The following is an 18,896-nucleotide window of genomic DNA, read 5'->3' as shown; positions in this document are numbered from 1 at the left end:
ATCACGTATACAAGAAGCTGCAAGCTCCTGGGTGTAAATAACTGTAGGTGCCAAATGAAAGTGCGTTTATCATCAGCATCACTTTTACAGAACATTTCATATTTCATGATGATTGTATTGACCTGATTCATTCCACTACTTTTCCTTTTGATTTTAGTGGTCAGTAACAACTGTCATGATGCTAAAATTAAACTCTTTATCTTTTGGTTTTCATTTGTCTGTCAATGGTCCACTTTAGTCATTATGTATCATTCTTCATCAGTAGCATGAACGTTGCTCGGTGACATGTAGAATCTTACTCAGTATAGCACCTTAGCAATGTTAACCCAACACTAGTCATTATTTATTGATTAACATAACAATTGATTAGTCTTATAACAAAACATCATCATTTATTGCATTTAAAACAACACAAGCAAGATATGAACTGTTTGGGACAGTACACATACAGTAGCCTTCATTTGAACATTGTAAATAGATGGGGTGGATGTGAAACTTCCAATTTCTTTACTGATATCTTCATTTGTTCTGCAATATAACATTTTCTGTCATTTCAGTATGAATCTATAGATGCCTGATATTTTCTTAGATATAATACAGGCAGACACTTTTGTCATTTAGAAACAGGAGCTAAACTGATAGAGAATACACTTCTTATAAACATTCAAGGAGGTTTTTTCCCCAAGGGATCTCTGAATGTGATTTCTTCATTATAAACTTCACAGAATGTGGAACATTTTTACCATTTTCAGAGAACCTTCAGAGAGCGATACCTGAATGTGTGGTAACCTATTTGATAATGTTGTGCGGCAAGGATAATTGGAATGACATTAAGACAAATAAAATATATACAAATGAATATAGCCTACACTCTAAAAACTAAGACGATGATGTACTCAATTTTATTGGTGAAACAAATTACACTTAAAAATATTGAGTAAATCTTAAAGCTGTGAAATCATTTAAATGTACCTTATGAATTGAGTAAATGTACGTAAAAAAAATCAAGTAGGTCTAAATAACTACATTTAGTACCATAACATAAAAAAATTGAGTAAATATAATTAAAATCCTAAGTCAATGGAATAGTAACCCTAAGTCAAAACCACTGAAAAAAATGTGTAGATATCACTTAAATGCTAGGTAGATGTAACTTTAAAAGGAGACTATTATTTAACAAAACAAATGTGTGAAATGTACTCAATTTTCTTAACTACATTTAGTTAAAACTGGTCTATTAATTATATAAATATATAATTACATTTACTTATTTTTTTTAAATGTATTTACCCTTTACTCCAGGAGTGCTTTACCTGAGGTCAATACTTCTAATAAAACATAAAGCAATTGTACACATTGACATTTTAATTACACATTTATTGTTCAAATTTGACCAGTATAAAACATGACATTAAGTCTCAACCTGGTTTACTTTGCACATTACATTTGTAACAATTAGGGGCTGTTCTTGACACAATAAAATCTTATTCAACTAACAATCATAGAAATGTGATGACTAATCGATTAAATCAACAGATTCACACAAAAACACCACTTTAAATCCTTGTGTTTACCAGAGATATCTATGAGTGGCCATTATTCAGAAATACCGTTCACATGTGAAGCACTCTCTCACACACAACTGAAACCAAAATCACACACACACACACACACACACACACACACACACACACACACACACACACACACAGCTTAACTGAGGCCGAGGCGTTGTTAAACAATATCCTGGCCTCAACACCATGGGGTCAGCTATCGTCCCTCTTCCTGTCCCGCGGCGGGCAACGGCCCACTACAGCTCTCCTTAGGAGAGACTGTGCACCCTGAGGCCAGAATATTATTTAACAACGCTGCTGCCTCAGTTAAGCTTTGTGCATGCTCCTGAGCAAACATGCTGGAACAATCGCAAACGGACCAAATATTGTTTTCGCTTTTCTGAAATTGACTTCCGTTTCAACTGAAATCCCTCTCAAACATACCAAAATCGCTTTTCATGTGTATATGATAGCGTTTAATTTGTGTATAAGAGATTGTTTCGTGTGTGTGTGTGTGTGTGTGTGTGTGTGTCACATGTGTATATGAGAGATTTTTACATATATTTGTAAATGATTTTGGTTTCAGTTGTGTGTGTGAGAGTGCTTCACATGTGTATGTGAACAGTATTTCTGAATAATGTCCCTAATGGCCACTCATAGATATACGTTTCTTACAAATAAGTCATTTACCATGAAAGAAATACATTAAAATATTACTAATTGACTTAAGAAATCTTTGTCGAGCAAAACCACCAATAAAGTCGACTAAGAAGGGGCAGCCCTGGTAACAATGTCCAAGCTATAAAAACGATTAGCTGAATTGAGCTCTGCATATAACTAAGCAGTCCTTTCAACACGGGTAAAATGCAACAAGACCAATTGCAGCAGAGAAATCTTCGCATGAATGGAAATCTCAACTTGGAATATTTAACACTTTTAGGCATTTTATCTAGCTTAACTTTCAACCAGGTATATTTTTGCCAATGAGCATGTGAACATTTCCATTGGGCTATGGGAGCAACGGGCAGAACGGAACTCTGCATATGACTGAAATGCACCAAGAACAGTGACACTTTAAAACAATACCAGTCCAAAATGCATTCTATCAATGGAACTCTCAACTCGTACTTTTTAGCATCTTGCTGAACAGTAGTCGGCAACTACATATGCAGGCAATTTTTCAGTGTCTGAACCTTGGTTGAAAGGTTGCCAGGATCCAGCTCCAACAGTAGTTTTTGGAATACCTCAAAACTATATTTGAGATTCTTGGGGTATCTCAGATCCAAGGCATAGGTTAGTCCCAACAGATAGCAGCAGGCTCTGCTAAGATCCCCAAGGCTTCTGAGGACAGAATCACAATCCCTACATCAGTCGGTTCATCGACTGACCCATCTTGGTTCTGCAGCAGGTAAATCTTCATCACCTCCTCTGCCAACTCCTCTTGTACACTGACAGGTGCATCAGCAGCATCCTGCAGACATTGAAAAGATAACTGGTTAGTGCTTACTTTCAGCCTGCATGTTACAAGACAAACAAAGAGCAATTCCTCACTGCTCACTCACCATGTTATTGATCGTCTCACAGTCATCAATGATTACATTATTTAAAACTTCAAAACTAACACTGTTAAAAATCCGGAAAAATATTGTACTAACGAGGGCTGCAGCTATATAGTATTCTAACAATTCATTCATTAATCGGACAATACATTATTTTGCTTGATTAAATGAGCAATAGTAAATATAGAAAATAGAAAATAAGACCGGCCTCTTAAAATGAACAACAAGAAAAATCAATATTGTTTAAATTGCATACAATAATATTATCTGTCAAAACTAGACATTAAGTTTTAAAGAAGCGTTTTTTTTTTTAATGCAAAAACTAATCATTATTATTGTTTTTTTATTTCAAATAACAAAACAATAAAAAAGGTATACGTCTTCTGGGCTACTCATAGAAGGGTACTATAATTGTAACTGATCACTGCACATCTGTATCGGCCTCGGTCTCACCTCTATGCCACGCTGTCTGTTTGTCTGCTTGACTGAGTGGTGTATTTCTGTCCCACTGCCCGATCATTTTTAGTTTTTTGAGTTACTCGAATAATCATTTCAGCCTTAGTACTAACCTCAAAGTCCTTGATCAAGGCACTCGCATCTTCTCCAAGATGGTCGATGAGACATCGGATGACAAACTCTCGTTTTCGCTGAATGGGGATTCCACTCTGCAGAACAGAGCAGTCTTTCAACAACTAATACAATGTATTACTCTGCACATTACTCAAGCAGAATTTTGCTTTACTGTAACAACTTTAATGTCAAACTGTTTCAATTTAATTAACATTAAAGAAATGAAACATTGTCAGCATAGTATGTTGTGGAGGGATGCAAAGTAGGTGCAAGAATAAAACAAAACATGGAACATTTGGCATATGAACAGAAGAACGAGAAGAAGCCAATGCTGATTGATATATATATATATATATATATATATATATATATATATATATATATATATTTACATGGTGGTGGGGTGTCTAGAAGATGTGAGTTATTGAAGGGCAGAAAACTAAGGAAGAAAAGCAATAACTGTTAAGGAAGACATGAGGATGAATAATATGAGAAGTTTGCAAGTAAACAAGATTTGAACAGGAAGGAGAGTCAGAGGGTTTAAAGAGGAGTTGTCAGATTAGGATAAATGAATATCTAAAGTAATTAGTGATTGTAATTAACTTACACAAAGGAAATAAATGCAATTGAGACAGGTGGAATTATTAAGGCAGTTAAGGAAGTAACTGTATAAGTGGGGGATAACATGTTAATACCTGAAGTAGAATACTCATTTTTGCCCGATGTCGCTCTCCGACCGCACCCTTTTCCCCTTGGAACATGGACAACAGTTTTGGGAAATAGAAGTCCAACATTGACATGAACTTTGGCTCAAGATTCAGTGTGGTGATCCTCTGAAACTCTGCGCTGACCTGAAAGAGAGAGATTACAAAAGACAAAAAAATACTTATGATTAAATTAATTGTCATTTCATTCCATCAAAAACTAAAGTCCATATAGCTTTCAATAGGATGTAAAACTGTGACACACGCAGGTTATCCGTCTGTAGTGTCTGTGTTGACCACTGCTTAAAGAACATTCCCTTAACTCACTTGCGAGACATCAAACAAGACAGGCCATCTGTCCTTGATGTCTTCGATGCTCATCTTTAGACTGATGACATCATGTCTTCTATGTGCAAAAGTTCTGCACATCAAGTCCTTGATGGCTGTGCTGCCTTTCTTCTTTGATTCAGCGATTAGTTGGTCTTGATCCAGCTCGTGTTGTTCCTTCGTGTGTCCTGACAAAACAGTCAATACAAATGATTGGAGTTGCAGTTTTCAGAGCCAGGATCTTCAATTGCAGTATACAATGCAGAAGTAAATGCTTAATATCCTTGACCCAATGTTTCAGGGATATAATTAGTAAGTTTGTATTATCAAGTCCTAGATATTTGTATATAGTTACTGTTTATGTTTCTAACAAATGCTTCCTGGCCTTTGCAATCAAACATGGTCAAAATCAAGGTGCAAATAATTTAGCTTATTCACCGATTGTTTCAGTGTTTAATAAAAGAATGACATTCACCTCCTCTGTTTTGTTTTCTCGGTTCAACTTCTCTCCGTTAGCGCAGTCGGTGCTGTGAAACAAATATTGAAAATATTTAACATGCTTCACAAAAAAATATTCAACTTTACTTGCTCTAGCCATCATCAAGTGTTCCCCCATCAATATGACAAAACATAAGTTGGGCAAGTAGGCTGCTCCTCTTAAGAGAATGCAATGCCTTATTAGAATAATGATGAAACAGTTTCATAAGCATATAGGCAAGACTGTGTGTGTGTGTGTGTGTGTGTGTGTGTGTGTGTGTCACATGTGTATATGAGAGATTTTTACACATGTTTGTAAATGATTTTGGTGTCAGTTGTGTGTGAGAGAGTGCTTCACATGTGTATGTGAACGGTATTTCTGAATAATACCGTTACAGTTACATCTATCTAGCATTTAAGTGATATCTACACATTTTTTTCAGTGGTTTTGACTTACTGTAGGGTTACTATTGCATTAACTTAGGATTTTAATTATATTTACTCAATTGTATATGTTATGGTACTTTTGACATACTTGATTTTTTTACTTACATTTACTCAATTCATAAAGGTACATTTAAATGATTTCACAGCTTTAAGATTTGCTCGATATTTTTAAGTGTAAAAATGTTTCACCAATACAATTGAGAACATCATCGTTTTAGTTTTTTAGAGTGCATATCGGCAAGACAACAGCTGCTACTGCGGTCAAGTGAGCCTACGCTACGTTTCTGTTGGTCAAGTGAGCCGTCCCAAAATTGAAAGTTCGCCCGTATTACGAGTTTTACGGTAAAAATGAAGTCGGCGAGTCTTTACTGGCGTGTAACATCTTCCGGTTTTCAGAATAAGACGAGTTTTTTTTTTACGGTATATATATTGTAATGATCCCAGGAAATTTCGGAGACAGATGTATTCCTCAGTTAGGCGTCTTCCCGCCATTGTTTATTAAAGACAACACACATCAACAGGGTCACATGTGTCTCTCTCTTATGGACGTCCATGAACTAGCAAGCAGCAGACTGCGGTTACATAACTTCCGGTCTTAGACCGGAAGTCCGCTGCAATAAATTAAAATAGAACTGTCAGTATGATCAAATCCTAATTTTGAGACATTAGTTTACATGATCTTTGAACATTGAGCTAAAAAAAAATATTTCTTTCTCATATTATAAATCAGATTGTCTTGTAATCTAGGCGAAACACTGCTCAAATAGGACATTTTGGATAGCTTTTATTATGAAATTAAACATCAGATTGTTATGAAATTTCATGAGTAGCTCACTGAGGTGGTCTACTATAACACTGAATAGAAGAAGTTCTGTGGAAGCAAAGATTTTAGGAAAAATTGCAATTTGAAATCAGGATGAACACTGTTCAAATTCCACTTTTTACATAGCTTTTATTCTGAAATTCCAAATCAGATTGACATGAAATTTCATGAGTAGCTATCTGAGGTGGTCTACTATCACACTGAATCGAAGAACTTCTGTGGAAGCAAAGATTTGTGGAAATATTGCAATTTGAAATCAGGAGGAACACTGTTCAAATTCCACATTTTACATAGCTTTTATTCTGAAATTCCAAATCAGATTGTTATGAAATTTTATGAGCAGCTATCTGAGGTGGTCTACTATCACACTGAATTGAAGAACTTCTGTGGAAGCAAAGATTTTTGGATATATTGCAATTTGAAATCAGGAGCAACACTGTTCAAATTCCACATTTTACATAGCTTTTATTCTGAAATTCCACATCAGATTGTTATGAAATTTTATGAGCAGCTATCTGAGGTGGTCTACTATCACACTGAATTGAAGAACTTCTGTGGAAGCAAAGATTTTAGGAAATATTGCAATTTGAAATCAGGAGCAACACTGTTCAAATTCCACTTTTTGGATTGGTTTTATTCTGAAATTCCACATCAGATTGTTATGAAATTTCATGAGTAGCTATCTGAGGTGGTCTACTATCACACTGAATCGAAGAACTTCTGTGGAAGCAAAGATTTGTGGAAATATTGCAATTTGAAATCAGGAGGAGCACTGTTCAAATTCCACTTTTTGGATTGGTTTTATTCTGAAATTCCACATCAGATTGTTATGAAATTTCATGAGTAGCTATCTGAGGTGGTCTACTATCACACTGAATCGAAGAACTTCTCTGGAAGCAAAGATTTTAGGAAATATTGAAATTTGAAATCAGGAGCAACACTGTTCAAATTCCACATTTTACATAGCTTTTATTATGAAATTCCACATCAGATTGTTATGAAATTTTATGAGCAGCTATCTGAGGTGGTCTACTATCACACTGAATTGAAGAACTTCTGTGGAAGCAAAGATTTGTGGAAATATTGCAATTTGAAATCAGGAGGAACACTGTTCAAATTCCACTTTTTGGATTGGTTTTATTCTGAAATTCCACATCAGATTGTTATGAAATTTTATGAGCAGCTATCTGAGGGGGTCTACTATCACACTGAATCAAAGAACTTCTGTGGAAGCAAAGATTTTAGGAAATATTGCAATTTGAAATCAGGAGGAACACTGTTCAAATTCCACTTTTTGGATTGGTTTTATTCTGAAATTCCACATCAGATTGTTATGAAATTTCATGAGCAGCTATCTGAGGTGGTCTACTATCACACTGAATTGAAGAACTTCTGTGGAAGCAAAGATTTTAGGAAATATTGCAATTTGAAATCAGGAGCAACACTGTTCAAATTCCACTTTTTGGATTGGTTTTATTCTGAAATTCCACATCAGATTGTTATGAAATTGTATGAGCAGCTATCTGAGGTGGTCTACTATCACACTGAATTGAAGAACTTCTGTGGAAGCAAAGATTTGAGGAAATATTGAAATTTGAAATCAGGAACAACACTGTTCAAATTCCACTTTTTGGATTGGTTTTATTCTGAAATTCCACATCAGATTGTTATGAAATTTTATGAGCAGCTATCTGAGGTGGTCTACTATCACACTGAATTGAAGAACTTCTGTGGAAGCAAAGATTTTAGGAAATATTGAAATTTGAAATCAGGAGAAACACTGTTCAAATTCCACATTTTACATAGCTTTTATTCTGAAATTCTACATCAGATTGTTATGAAATTTTATGAGCAGCTATCTGAGGTGGTCTACTATCACACTGAATCGAAGAACTTCTGTGGAAGCAAAGATTTTAGGAAATATTTAAATTTGAAATCAGGAGCAACACTGTTCAAATTCCACATTTTGGATTGGTTTTATTCTGAAATTCCACATCAGATTGTTATGAAATTTCATGAGTAGCTATCTGAGGTGGTCTACTATCACACTGAATCGAAGAACTTCTGTGGAAGCAAAGATTTTAGGAAATATTGAAATTTCCAATCAGGAGGAACACTGTTCAAATTCCATATTTTGTGTACACATACAGTAAGTGAGCTTCAGTGTGTCGGTGAAAGTGAGAGTCAAGTGTTGTTTGCAGCTGTTTTTCAATTTAAATGCAAAGGACACATTCCCAATGGCCTGCCCTTGCTTTTTTAAGTGTGTCTTCGTCGGTCGCCAGACATTCTTCATGATACCATCGCTCACATGTATCACACTGTATCTGTAAAATAAAATAAGCAAAGTCAATGATTTATCAGTCATACATTGCTTCTTGGATGTGTCTTGAACATATATGATTACATAAAAGTACCGTAATTTGATTGAAATAAAGAGCGTGGGGCGGGGGGGAGATGAAGATCGTGGTTCAATTAGGTTTTAACACCTTCAATATATTTTAATTTAGTTTATACCAGTCTATATTAGAATTGAAGAACAACAACAACGAAAAATCCTGCAGTCATTGATTTAAAAGGAAAACTCACCCAAAGGGTATTCGGAGGTCCAGATCCAGGGGGCTTTGGGGCAGCGCACATCGCACAGTCATTGTCCATATCAAACACTGAGATGAAATACATTTATGTTATTATTTACTTATGTACACATAACACAGTTCAGTTACAACAGACTTGCAATCAAAACACATTTAGCTTGTCAACAAGATGATTGATAATCATCCACTCAGGCGTATTGAAAGCCTGACAGTCTAAATCAATGTAACTGTCACTATTCAAAATTATTTACTGTCGCAAATTATAAAAATATTATTACTTCATGCCTTAACAGATTATAAATTATATGCAAATTATAAAAATATTAATACTTCATGCATTAACAGATTATAAATGATATGGATCATGTTTCATCTCCAGTTGACTTTTAAGTTTGATAAGAAGTATTAATGATTCTGAGAAATGTGTGGGGTACATGAATTTGCATTTGTACACAAATTCTGTCACACCTTGGACTACAAAAGATGTATTATTTGGGCTTCTTTTGAGAGGCTTCAGTTTGTTTGGATGTGTAGGATTAAATCAAATTTCACAATAACATGATAAGGAATGAATTATGTCTACAGTAAATATTAAAATGGATTACGAACCTGAACCCTTCAACAATGACTGTGCCAAGTGTGTCCTTGCAAGAGCCATCTCCTTCTTGGTGGTTTTGAAGGTCATGTCTGGCAATGCAGGCTACAGCTTCTTCCAGAAAAACACTTTAAAAATCCGATTGTAAATTCAAATCCGCAATTAAACCCGTAGCAGTCCGTAGCAAATAGACAGGCATTGGTATTAACCCTTTACCTCTATGAGTGCATTTGAGTAGCCGGCGACGCACTTCAAGCTTTATATTTATATCGCCGTAACTCACATAGTAAATGGCCATTTCGCGCAATTGAAACGACTTTGGAAAGCTACTATAACAGTTGGGGCTTTGCGCTGATATGCGTAATTACGGTAGGAGGTGTGAGAGGGTTACTGGAGGCCACTTGTTCAAAGACTTTTAGATTGTCTCTGAAGGCTTCGGCAACTACAAACGCTTGGACAATAAAAAAAAGTTTAAAGCCAAAGGAGTACAAAGGAGATTGTAAGATCAAAATAAATATAACTTGCTGGAGCTATGTTAAAATAAATTTTAATTCGGTTTTGATAGATAAAAGTATTTTTTACATGTTAGTTTAGTGTGTGTTATAAAGAAATTTGGTATTTGAGTGTAATTGAGTGCTTCTTTGATAGTTTGAACTGATCCTTCTTTGATCCTTTTAACTTCGATTGGTCTAACCTTTTGACCTCTCTTGTATTTTTAAATTTACTAGTGCTGTAGTAGGTATTTGGCTTTACAGGTGTGTGTGCGTGCGTGTTTGCGTGCGTGCGCATGTGTGTGTGTGTGAGAGAGAGAGAGAGAGAGAGAGAGAGATGCATTTATAGGTTTGCATCAACAGCCTACATGCAGCAGTATTTCGTAAATGCAGAAACTAAATTTATGCATAAATGCATTTTTCAGAAATGCATTCATGCATTATGCATTTATAGGTTGGCAGCAACAGCACCTAAATGAACATACTGCAGTAAAAACCAACACAAAATTCAGTATTTGAGTTTAATAGAGTGCTTCTTTGATTGTTTGAACTGATCCTTCTTTGATCCTTTTAACTTCGATTGGTCTAACCTTTTGACCTCTCTTGTATTTTTAAATTTACTAGTGCTGTAGTAGGTATTTGGCTTTACAGGTGTGTGTGCGTGCGTGTTTGCGTGCGTGCGTATGTGTGTGTGTGAGAGAGAGAGAGAGAGAGAGAGAGAGAGAGAGATGCATTTATAGGTTTGCATCAACAGCCTACATGCAGCAGTATTTCATAAATGCAGAAACTAAATTTATGCATAAATGCATTTTTCAGAAATGCATTCATGCATTATGCATTTATAGGTTGGCAGCAACAGCACCTAAATGAACATACTGCAGTAAAAACGCTAAAAGTGCTTCTTTGATTGTTTGAACTGATCCTTCTTTGATCCTTTGACTTCGACCCTTCGACCTCTCTTTTTTTAAAATTTACAAGTACTGTAGAGTGTACTTGGTCATACAGGTGTGTGTGCGTGTGCGTGTGTGTGTGTGTGTGTGTGTGTGTGTGGGGAGGCGGGGGGGGGATCAATGGGAGAAAACACCTGTCTCCTCAATACCTGTGTCATTCCAGCTGGACATGTCCTCCTCATCCTCAGAGGACTGTAGGACAGATCCTCCTTTGCAGAAAAGTCTTTTAATTTTTGCTGAAGCAATGAGAAGCAAAGCAAGCTACATGCACCTGTATATATGTACTTTGGCACAAAGGGAAAAAAATATTGTAGTTGAGTGCAATTTTGAGTCTTTGAACTGATGACCCTCTTGGATCCTTTGACTTCGATTGGTCTAACCTTTTGACCTCTCTTTTATATTTAAATTTACTAGTGCTGTAGTAGGTATTTTGCTTTACAGGTTTGTGTGCGTGCGTGCGTGCGCATATGTGTGTGTGTGTGAGAGAGAGAGAGAGCGAGAGAGCGAGAGAGCGAGAGAGCGAGAGAGATATATGCATTTACAGTTGTGACCAAAATTATTAGCCCCCCCTTATGAAATTAGACAAAACGTTTGATTTCTCCATGGAAATGGCCATTAACAACACATATTTGTTAATGTGAAAACAAATGGACTCTAAAGACATAATTTGACATTTTTGATTAGAATACTTTATTGATACAATCAGTTTAAACAAAAAAAGGGCAGAAATGAGAAATCCAAAATTATTAGCCCCCTGGCCATTAATTGTCAATGGTGTACCCTTTCTGAGCCACAACTGAAAACAACCTCTTAAAATAGTTCTTCACTAGGTTGGCACAGGTCACCTGAGGGATTTTGGCCCATTCTTCCTTTGCAAATTGTTCCAGCTGGTCCTAATTGCGTGGTTTCCGAGCATGGACGTTCACTTTCAGCACCCTCCAAAGATTCTCAATAGGATTGAGGTCTGGGCTCTGTGCGGGCCACTCCAGGACCTTGGTTTTGGTATCCTTCAGGAACTGTTGGACCAATTTTGATGTATGCTTTGGGTCATTGTCTTGTTGGAAGACCGAGCGACAACCTAAGGACAGACTACGAGCAGATTTCTGCATATTATCCCTCAAAATGTCAACATAATATTCTTTTTTCATGATTCCCTGCACCCGAACAAGGCTCCCTGTGCCTGAGGCTGCTAAACAGCCCCATAGCTTGATGCTCCCACCACCATGTTTAACTGTGTGAACTGTGTTCCTAGGGTTGAAGGCCTCTTCCTTAACTAACTGACCATTATGATTATGATGAGATGGTTTTGAAAGCAGATTAGAAAGCGGAAACCACAAAAAGATCCCCCCAAACTATGACAATGAGGCAGGAGTCTCATAACTGCAAGTCTGATAAGTTGTAGTTGAATATTGGAAATAGCATTAATGAAAAACTAAATGTGTTAACTAGGCCTTAAAGGGCCTAAGGTGTGGCTGGCTCTGTTACAAATAGAACATTCAAAGGAGGACTGGGGGATGCAAAAGATCCTTTACAGCCTAAGAAATAAGATATCAGAATAGCTTATTAAATAGATGAGCAACAAAGACTATCTATCTATCTATTATATATTACATTATTATAAATTTCATAACAATCTGATGTGGAATTTCAGAATAAAACCAATCCAAAATGTGGAATTTGAACAGTGTTGCTCCTGATTTCAAATTTCAATATTTCCTAAAATCTTTGCTTCCACAGAAGTTCTTCAATTCAGTGTGATAGTAGACCACCTCAGATAGCTACTCATGAAATTTCATAACAATCTGATGTGGAATTTCAGAATAAAACCAATCCAAAAAGTGGAATTTGAACAGTGTTGCTCCTGATTTCAAATTGCAATATTTCCTAAAATCTTTGCTTCCACAGAAGTTCTTCGATTCAGTGTGATAGTAGACCACCTCAGATAGCTGCTCATAAAATTTCATAACAATCTGATGTGGAATTTCAGAATAAAAGCTATGTAAAATGTGGAATTTGAACAGTGTTGCTCCTGATTTCAAATTTCAATATTTCCTAAAATCTTTGCTTCCACAGAAGTTCTTCGATTCGGTGTGATAGTAGACCACCTCAGATAGCTGCTCATAACATTTCATGTCAATCTGATGTGGAATTTCAGAATAAAACCAATCCAAAAAGTGGAATTTGAACAGTGTTGCTCCTGATTTCAAATTTCAATATTTCCTCAAATCTTTGCTTCCACAGAAGTTCTTTGATTCAGTGTGATATTAGACCACCTCAGATTGCTGCTCATGAAATTTGATAACAATCTGATGTGGAATTTCAGAATAAAAGCTATGTAAAATGTGGAATTTGAACAGTGTTCCTCCTGATTTCAAATTTCAATATTTCCTAAAATCTTTGCTTCCACAGAAGTTCCTCGATTCAGTGTGATAGTAGACCACCTCAGATAGCTGCTCATAAAATTTCATAACAATCTGATGTGGAATTTCAGAATAAAAGCTATGTAAAATGTGGAATTTGAACAGTGTTGCTCCTGATTTCAAATTTCAATATTTCCACAAATCTTTGCTTCCACAGAAGTTCTTCGATTCAGTGTGATAGTAGACCACCTCAGTGAGCTACTCATGACATTTCATGTTAATCTGATGTTTAATTTCATAATAAAAGCTATCCAAAATGTCCTATTTGAGCAGTGTTTCTCCTAGATTACAAGACAATCTGATTTATAATTTGAGAATGAAGAAATATTTGTTTTTTAGCTCAATGTTTCAAAGATCATGTAAACTAATGATTCAAAATTAGGATTTGATCATACTGACAGCTCTATTTTAATTTATTGCAGCCTGACTGCAGTCTGGAGGGTGACTTCCGGTCTAAGACCGGAAGTTATGTAACCGCAGTCTGCTGCTTGCTAGTTCATGGACGTCCATAAGAGAGAGACACATGTGTCCCTGTTGATGTGTGTGTTCTTTAATAAACAAGGACGGGAAGACGCCTAACTGAGGAATACATCCCTGTCTCCGAAATTTTCTGGGATCGTTACAATATCTCGTTTTATTCTGAAAACAGGATGTTGCTACACACCAGCAAAGACTAGCTGAGGACGTTTACCGTAAAACTCGTAATACGGGCGAACTTTCAATTTTGGGACGGCTCACTTGACCAACAGAAACGTAGCGTAGGCTCACTTGACCGCAGTCAGCTGCTGGGCCGCGGATAGTCAGACGTTATCTGAAATCACTCGCATGATACAGTAATCACCCAAATAAACTAACAGCCACATTACACAAACAATGTGCATTTATCTTTATATTATCCATACTTTCGCCGCGAGACTTGAGCCGTTATTCCGGCATGGCGGGACATGCAGACAGACATATTCGCCGGCGCCGTTGTGTTACACGTCAGGCCGGCATACCATCTAATATCATCACACACTGGGGCAGCATTATGCGTGCATTGTCTGGTTAAGTATTACAAAGTAGACGTAATGGCAGATCTTCTTTACTACAGCATTTCTGAATAACAGTGTAAAAGGGGCTTAAAATAAACAGCTAACTATGCTACACAGCTGGTTGGTTAGGTACTTGAAACAACATCTGCGGACAAAGCAGGTGCTAATGTTTCTCATTTTTACTCGAGTAAAACGTTAGCTTCACTTCACCTGGTTGACTGTGTCCACCATGCGTGTGTAGAAGCGGACAGAGAAACTAGCTAGACTTACGACAGCATGGCTGCAAGTGTGACAGTATTTAGATAATTACACGCTATAAAGTTGTATATGCACAAAGACAGGGTCAATATTTCATTAACTTTTGCTAGCTGGCTATTTACCAGGATTTTCAGGGAGTTTTCCTGGTGCTTCTCGTCGTGGTGTTTTCCTTGCTTGTTTTTCACATGACATGTGGCGCAGATTTCCCATGAGCACACTGTATTTGCGCGCGATTGTTAATGGGGTCCACTCATGACGTTTAGTGTAATTTACTCAATGTCTTAAGTTGCTGTTAAAGATGAAGAATATTGATTTGGAATGAGTAATAATTGCTGTTCCTGAAACTGATCAGTATAATTAGCCAATTCTCAAATATTTTGACTGAAATTTACCAAATATATTAAGGATATCTTAAAAATATAATTTGTTAGTCAAATACTCATTTATTTTCGTGTAATCAACTTAAATAATAGTAATAATTTAACACAAAATTAACTGTTGGATTTTTAAGCATTTATTTTGGTATGTGCAACTCAAACAATTACTTTGGTGATATTTAGAGATTTTATTAAGGTAATATAGCTTTTTATTATTGTGATATCTACAAAGCCACTGATTTAGTTTTTAGAGTGTATGAATGAACAGATGAAGTTAGGGTGACCAGATGTCCCGCTTTGCGCGGGACTGCACAGCATTTTCACGACTTTTGGTGCGTCCCGCAAATTGAGACGATGTCCCGCATATTTCATTTTGATAGGCTAAAACGTTTTTCTAAAATCAGATTTATCCAATGGCTGTTGAGAAAGCAGGGAAGGCTATCATCACGGGGGTGTGTTTGCTGTCAATCAAACTGTAACACACGGTGGGTGCTGGTCAAGTGTTAACCAATGAGAGTAACTCACTCACACACACCCCCCGCGGCCCCGCCAAACAACAACAACGACAACAACGAAAGTCAGTCAATAACGCAGGCGACGCAGCAGGTTATGGAAAATGGAGGAAACTGAAACTACAGCTTAGAAGAAAAGAAGATGCACATACAACAAAGACTGGGAAGACACTTACCCGTGGGTGAAGCCAGTGTAGGGCGACTCTCAGAGAGAGTTTTTTGCAATCTTTGCAATAGTAATTTTTCAACTTCACATGGCGGTGAATACGACGTCAAAAGACACCGAGAATGCAATTCTCACAAGAAACGTGTCGCTCAAAAAGAGACATCCCACTCTATGGAGACATTCCTACTCAAACCAAAAAATGATGGCCACTCAGACAAGGTAACAGCAGCAGAAATAACCAGTGTCACCACAGTGACTGTGGTAACAAGCTAGCGCCGACCATTTTTCCAGACTCTGATATAGTAAAGAAAAAGTCATGTGGTCGTACAAAAGCAGCGTCCATAATAACAGATGTGCTTGCCCCTGCCTCTGTGGAGAGTTGTTTGACAGAGTTAAAGACACCAGTGGTTCTAGGTGACAAAATAGCCCACACACTGTGGGGGGGCCCACCTGTTGTTGCTGTGATGGACACAACAGAAAGCTATTTTATGTTATGTATTATTATGTTTTTGTGATGCACTTCTAAACACTTGAAGTGAATAATACCTGCTGCCTTGGTTAGCCTTAGTTTACTTGTCTTTATTAAGATACTAAATTGTTACTGCATTTTGACTTCACTTTCTGTCATCTGTCATTGTTTATTGGATTTTCCCAGGGGGGGTTGCTGCTGTTGAGAGGGTGTCCCACATTGTCCCACACAAACATACTCCTTGTACCACATTTGGTTTGTTGGGACCTGGTCACCCTAGATGAAGTTCGATATCCAGAACTTTAACAAACTCAGTCTTCATCTCTTCAGCAGCTGCAGTGTTATTTCCCGCCACTAGATGCCACTCCAGCTTGCTGCTTGATGACGTCACATTTGTCGAATTCAAAAACCCTATGAGTGAGACTGTTTCTCGCCGGGTGCAGTGGCGCGCGCCTGTAATCCAAGTTACTGGGAGGCTGAGGCTGGCGAAGCGTTTGAGCTCAGGGGATCTGAGCTGCAGCGGACTATGCCGATCGGGTGTCCACACTAAGTTCGGTATCGATATGGTGCTCCTGGGGGAGCTCGGGACCACCAGGTCGTCTAAGGAGGGGTGAATCGGCCAAGGCCGGAGACGGAGTAGGCCAAAGCCCCCGTGCCGCTCAGTAGTGGGATCGTGCCTGTGAATAGACGCTGTAGAGCAGCCTGTGTAATACAGCGGGACCCAGTCTTTTTAACTCAAAAATAATATACTTCAGACATGCAAACATTATATTTTTCCACCACACAGCAGCTTGATCGCTGCCTTTTGTTATCTTCTTATTTTCATGAAAAACCCTCGAGAAGCAGCTGATCTGCCTGTCCTACACGGCCTCCACCTGGAGGGAACCTGAAACTACATCAACAACACTGATAGTCAACTGTACATTCAAAAATGCTGCAGCTGGACATACTTGTAGGTGGTTTATAATACTGAAATGTGGCACTGTAAAAACTATAGTCTTTGTTAGTCAATACGTAAAGTGTTTACACATTTCTCATCTGATTGTCTTCATCTTGTTCTTTATTGGGGCTTCAGTTCTCTGTAATCTGTGTGTACAATGTGCCAACTCAGTGGCTCTATTGGAAAAGGTGCTTTGGTGAAGTGGCTCATGTGATCACAATTGCGCGGGTGAACAAAGTTCATGCAGAGCAGGAAACTAAATGAACATATCCGGCTTTTAAAAAAAACCTCATTCCAGTTTTGTATTGCTTTTAGCCTCTGTTAAGCTGCATTAAAATGAGTTTCAAAGCCTCTACGTGTAAATCCCGTCCAACCTATCGACAGCTTTACTATCACTGGTAGCAAGAACTGTAAAAAACAATGTTCCATAAATGTCTTGTTCGTCACTGCTGTGCTTCTTCTCTGTCTCTTCGGTTGCATTTACAGAAAGAGGCTCAGGTCACCATTATTCCTTTTTAGATTCTTTATTTCTGTCTATCACGTATACAAGAAGCTGCAAGCTCCTGGGTGTTAATAACTGTAGGTGCCAAATGAAAGTGCGTTTATCATCAGCATCACTTTTACAGAACATTTCATATTTCATGATGATTGTATTGACCTGATTCATTCCACTACTTTTCCTTTTGATTTTAGTTGTCAGTAACAACTGTCATGATGCTAAAATTAAACTCTTTATCTTTTGGTTTTCATTTGTCTGTCAATGGTCCACTTTAGTCATTATGTATCATTCTTCATCAGTAGCATGAACGTTGCTCGGTGACATGTAGAATCTTACTCAGTATAGCACCTTAGTAATGTTAACCCAACACTAGTCATTATTTATTGATTAACATAACAATTGATTAGTCTTATAACAAAACATCATCATTTATTGCATTTAAAACAACACAAGCAAGATATGAACTGTTTGGGACAGTACACATACAGTAGCCTTCATTTGAACATTGTAAATAGATGGGGTGGATGTGAAACTTCCAATTTCTTTACTGATATCTTCATTTGTTCTGCAATATAACATTTTCTGTCATTTCAGTATGAATCTATAGATGCCTGATATTTTCTTAGATATAATACAGGCAGACACTTTTGTCATTTAGAAACAGGAGCTAAACTGATAGAGAATACACTTCTTATAAACATTCAAGGAGGTTTTTTCCCCAAGGGATCTCTGAATGTGATTTCTTCATTATAAACTTCACAGAATGTGGAACATTTTTACCATTTTCAGAGAACCTTCAGAGAGCGATACCTGAATGTGTGGTAACCTATTTGATAATGTTGTGCGGCAAGGATAATTAGAATGACATTAAGACAAATAAAATATATACAAATGAATATAGCCTATGAATGAACAGATGAAGTTCGATATCCAGAACTTTAACAAACTCAGTCTTCATCTCTTCAGCAGCTGCAGTGTTATTTCCCGCCACTAGATGCCACTCCAGTTTGCTGCGTGATGACGTCACATTTGTCGAATTCAAAAACCCTATGAGCGAGACTGTTTCTCGCCGGGTGCAGTGGCGCGCGCCTGTAATCCAAGTTACTGGGAGGCTGAGGCTGGCGAAGCGTT

General features: G+C 37.3%; 1 protein-coding gene across 4 annotated transcripts; it reads right to left on the bottom strand.

The window, feature by feature from the left end:
* Positions 1–1,340: 1,340 nt before the first annotated feature.
* On the bottom strand, positions 1,341–15,409 carry LOC307016548 (uncharacterized protein). Of its 4 annotated transcripts, none has more exons than XR_013801846.1 (6): positions 14,925–15,409; positions 5,189–5,240; positions 4,714–4,901; positions 4,075–4,533; positions 3,682–3,777; positions 1,341–3,024 (listed from the first exon to the last, which is right to left on the bottom strand). XR_013801846.1 is itself a non-coding variant. In XM_079645673.1 (6 exons), the coding sequence occupies exons 3-6, from the start codon at positions 4,813–4,815 to the stop codon at positions 2,848–2,850; spliced, it is 531 nt and encodes a 176-aa protein (XP_079501799.1). In that variant the 5' UTR covers positions 4,816–4,901; positions 5,189–5,240; positions 14,925–15,405; the 3' UTR covers positions 1,341–2,847. The 4 variants fall into 4 exon arrangements, 2 of the variants coding, with proteins under 2 accessions (XP_079501799.1, XP_079501800.1); XR_013801847.1 differs by having other exon boundaries at positions 4,392–4,533; XM_079645673.1 differs by having other exon boundaries at positions 4,378–4,533; positions 14,925–15,405.
* Between the last annotated feature and the right edge of the window lie 3,487 nt (positions 15,410–18,896).

The sequence above is a fragment of the Notothenia rossii genome, assembly GCF_949606895.1.
Source record: "Notothenia rossii genome assembly, chromosome: 8".
NCBI classification, from domain to species: domain Eukaryota; kingdom Metazoa; phylum Chordata; class Actinopteri; order Perciformes; family Nototheniidae; genus Notothenia; species Notothenia rossii.
This window is presented reverse-complemented; position numbering and strand designations above follow the sequence as displayed.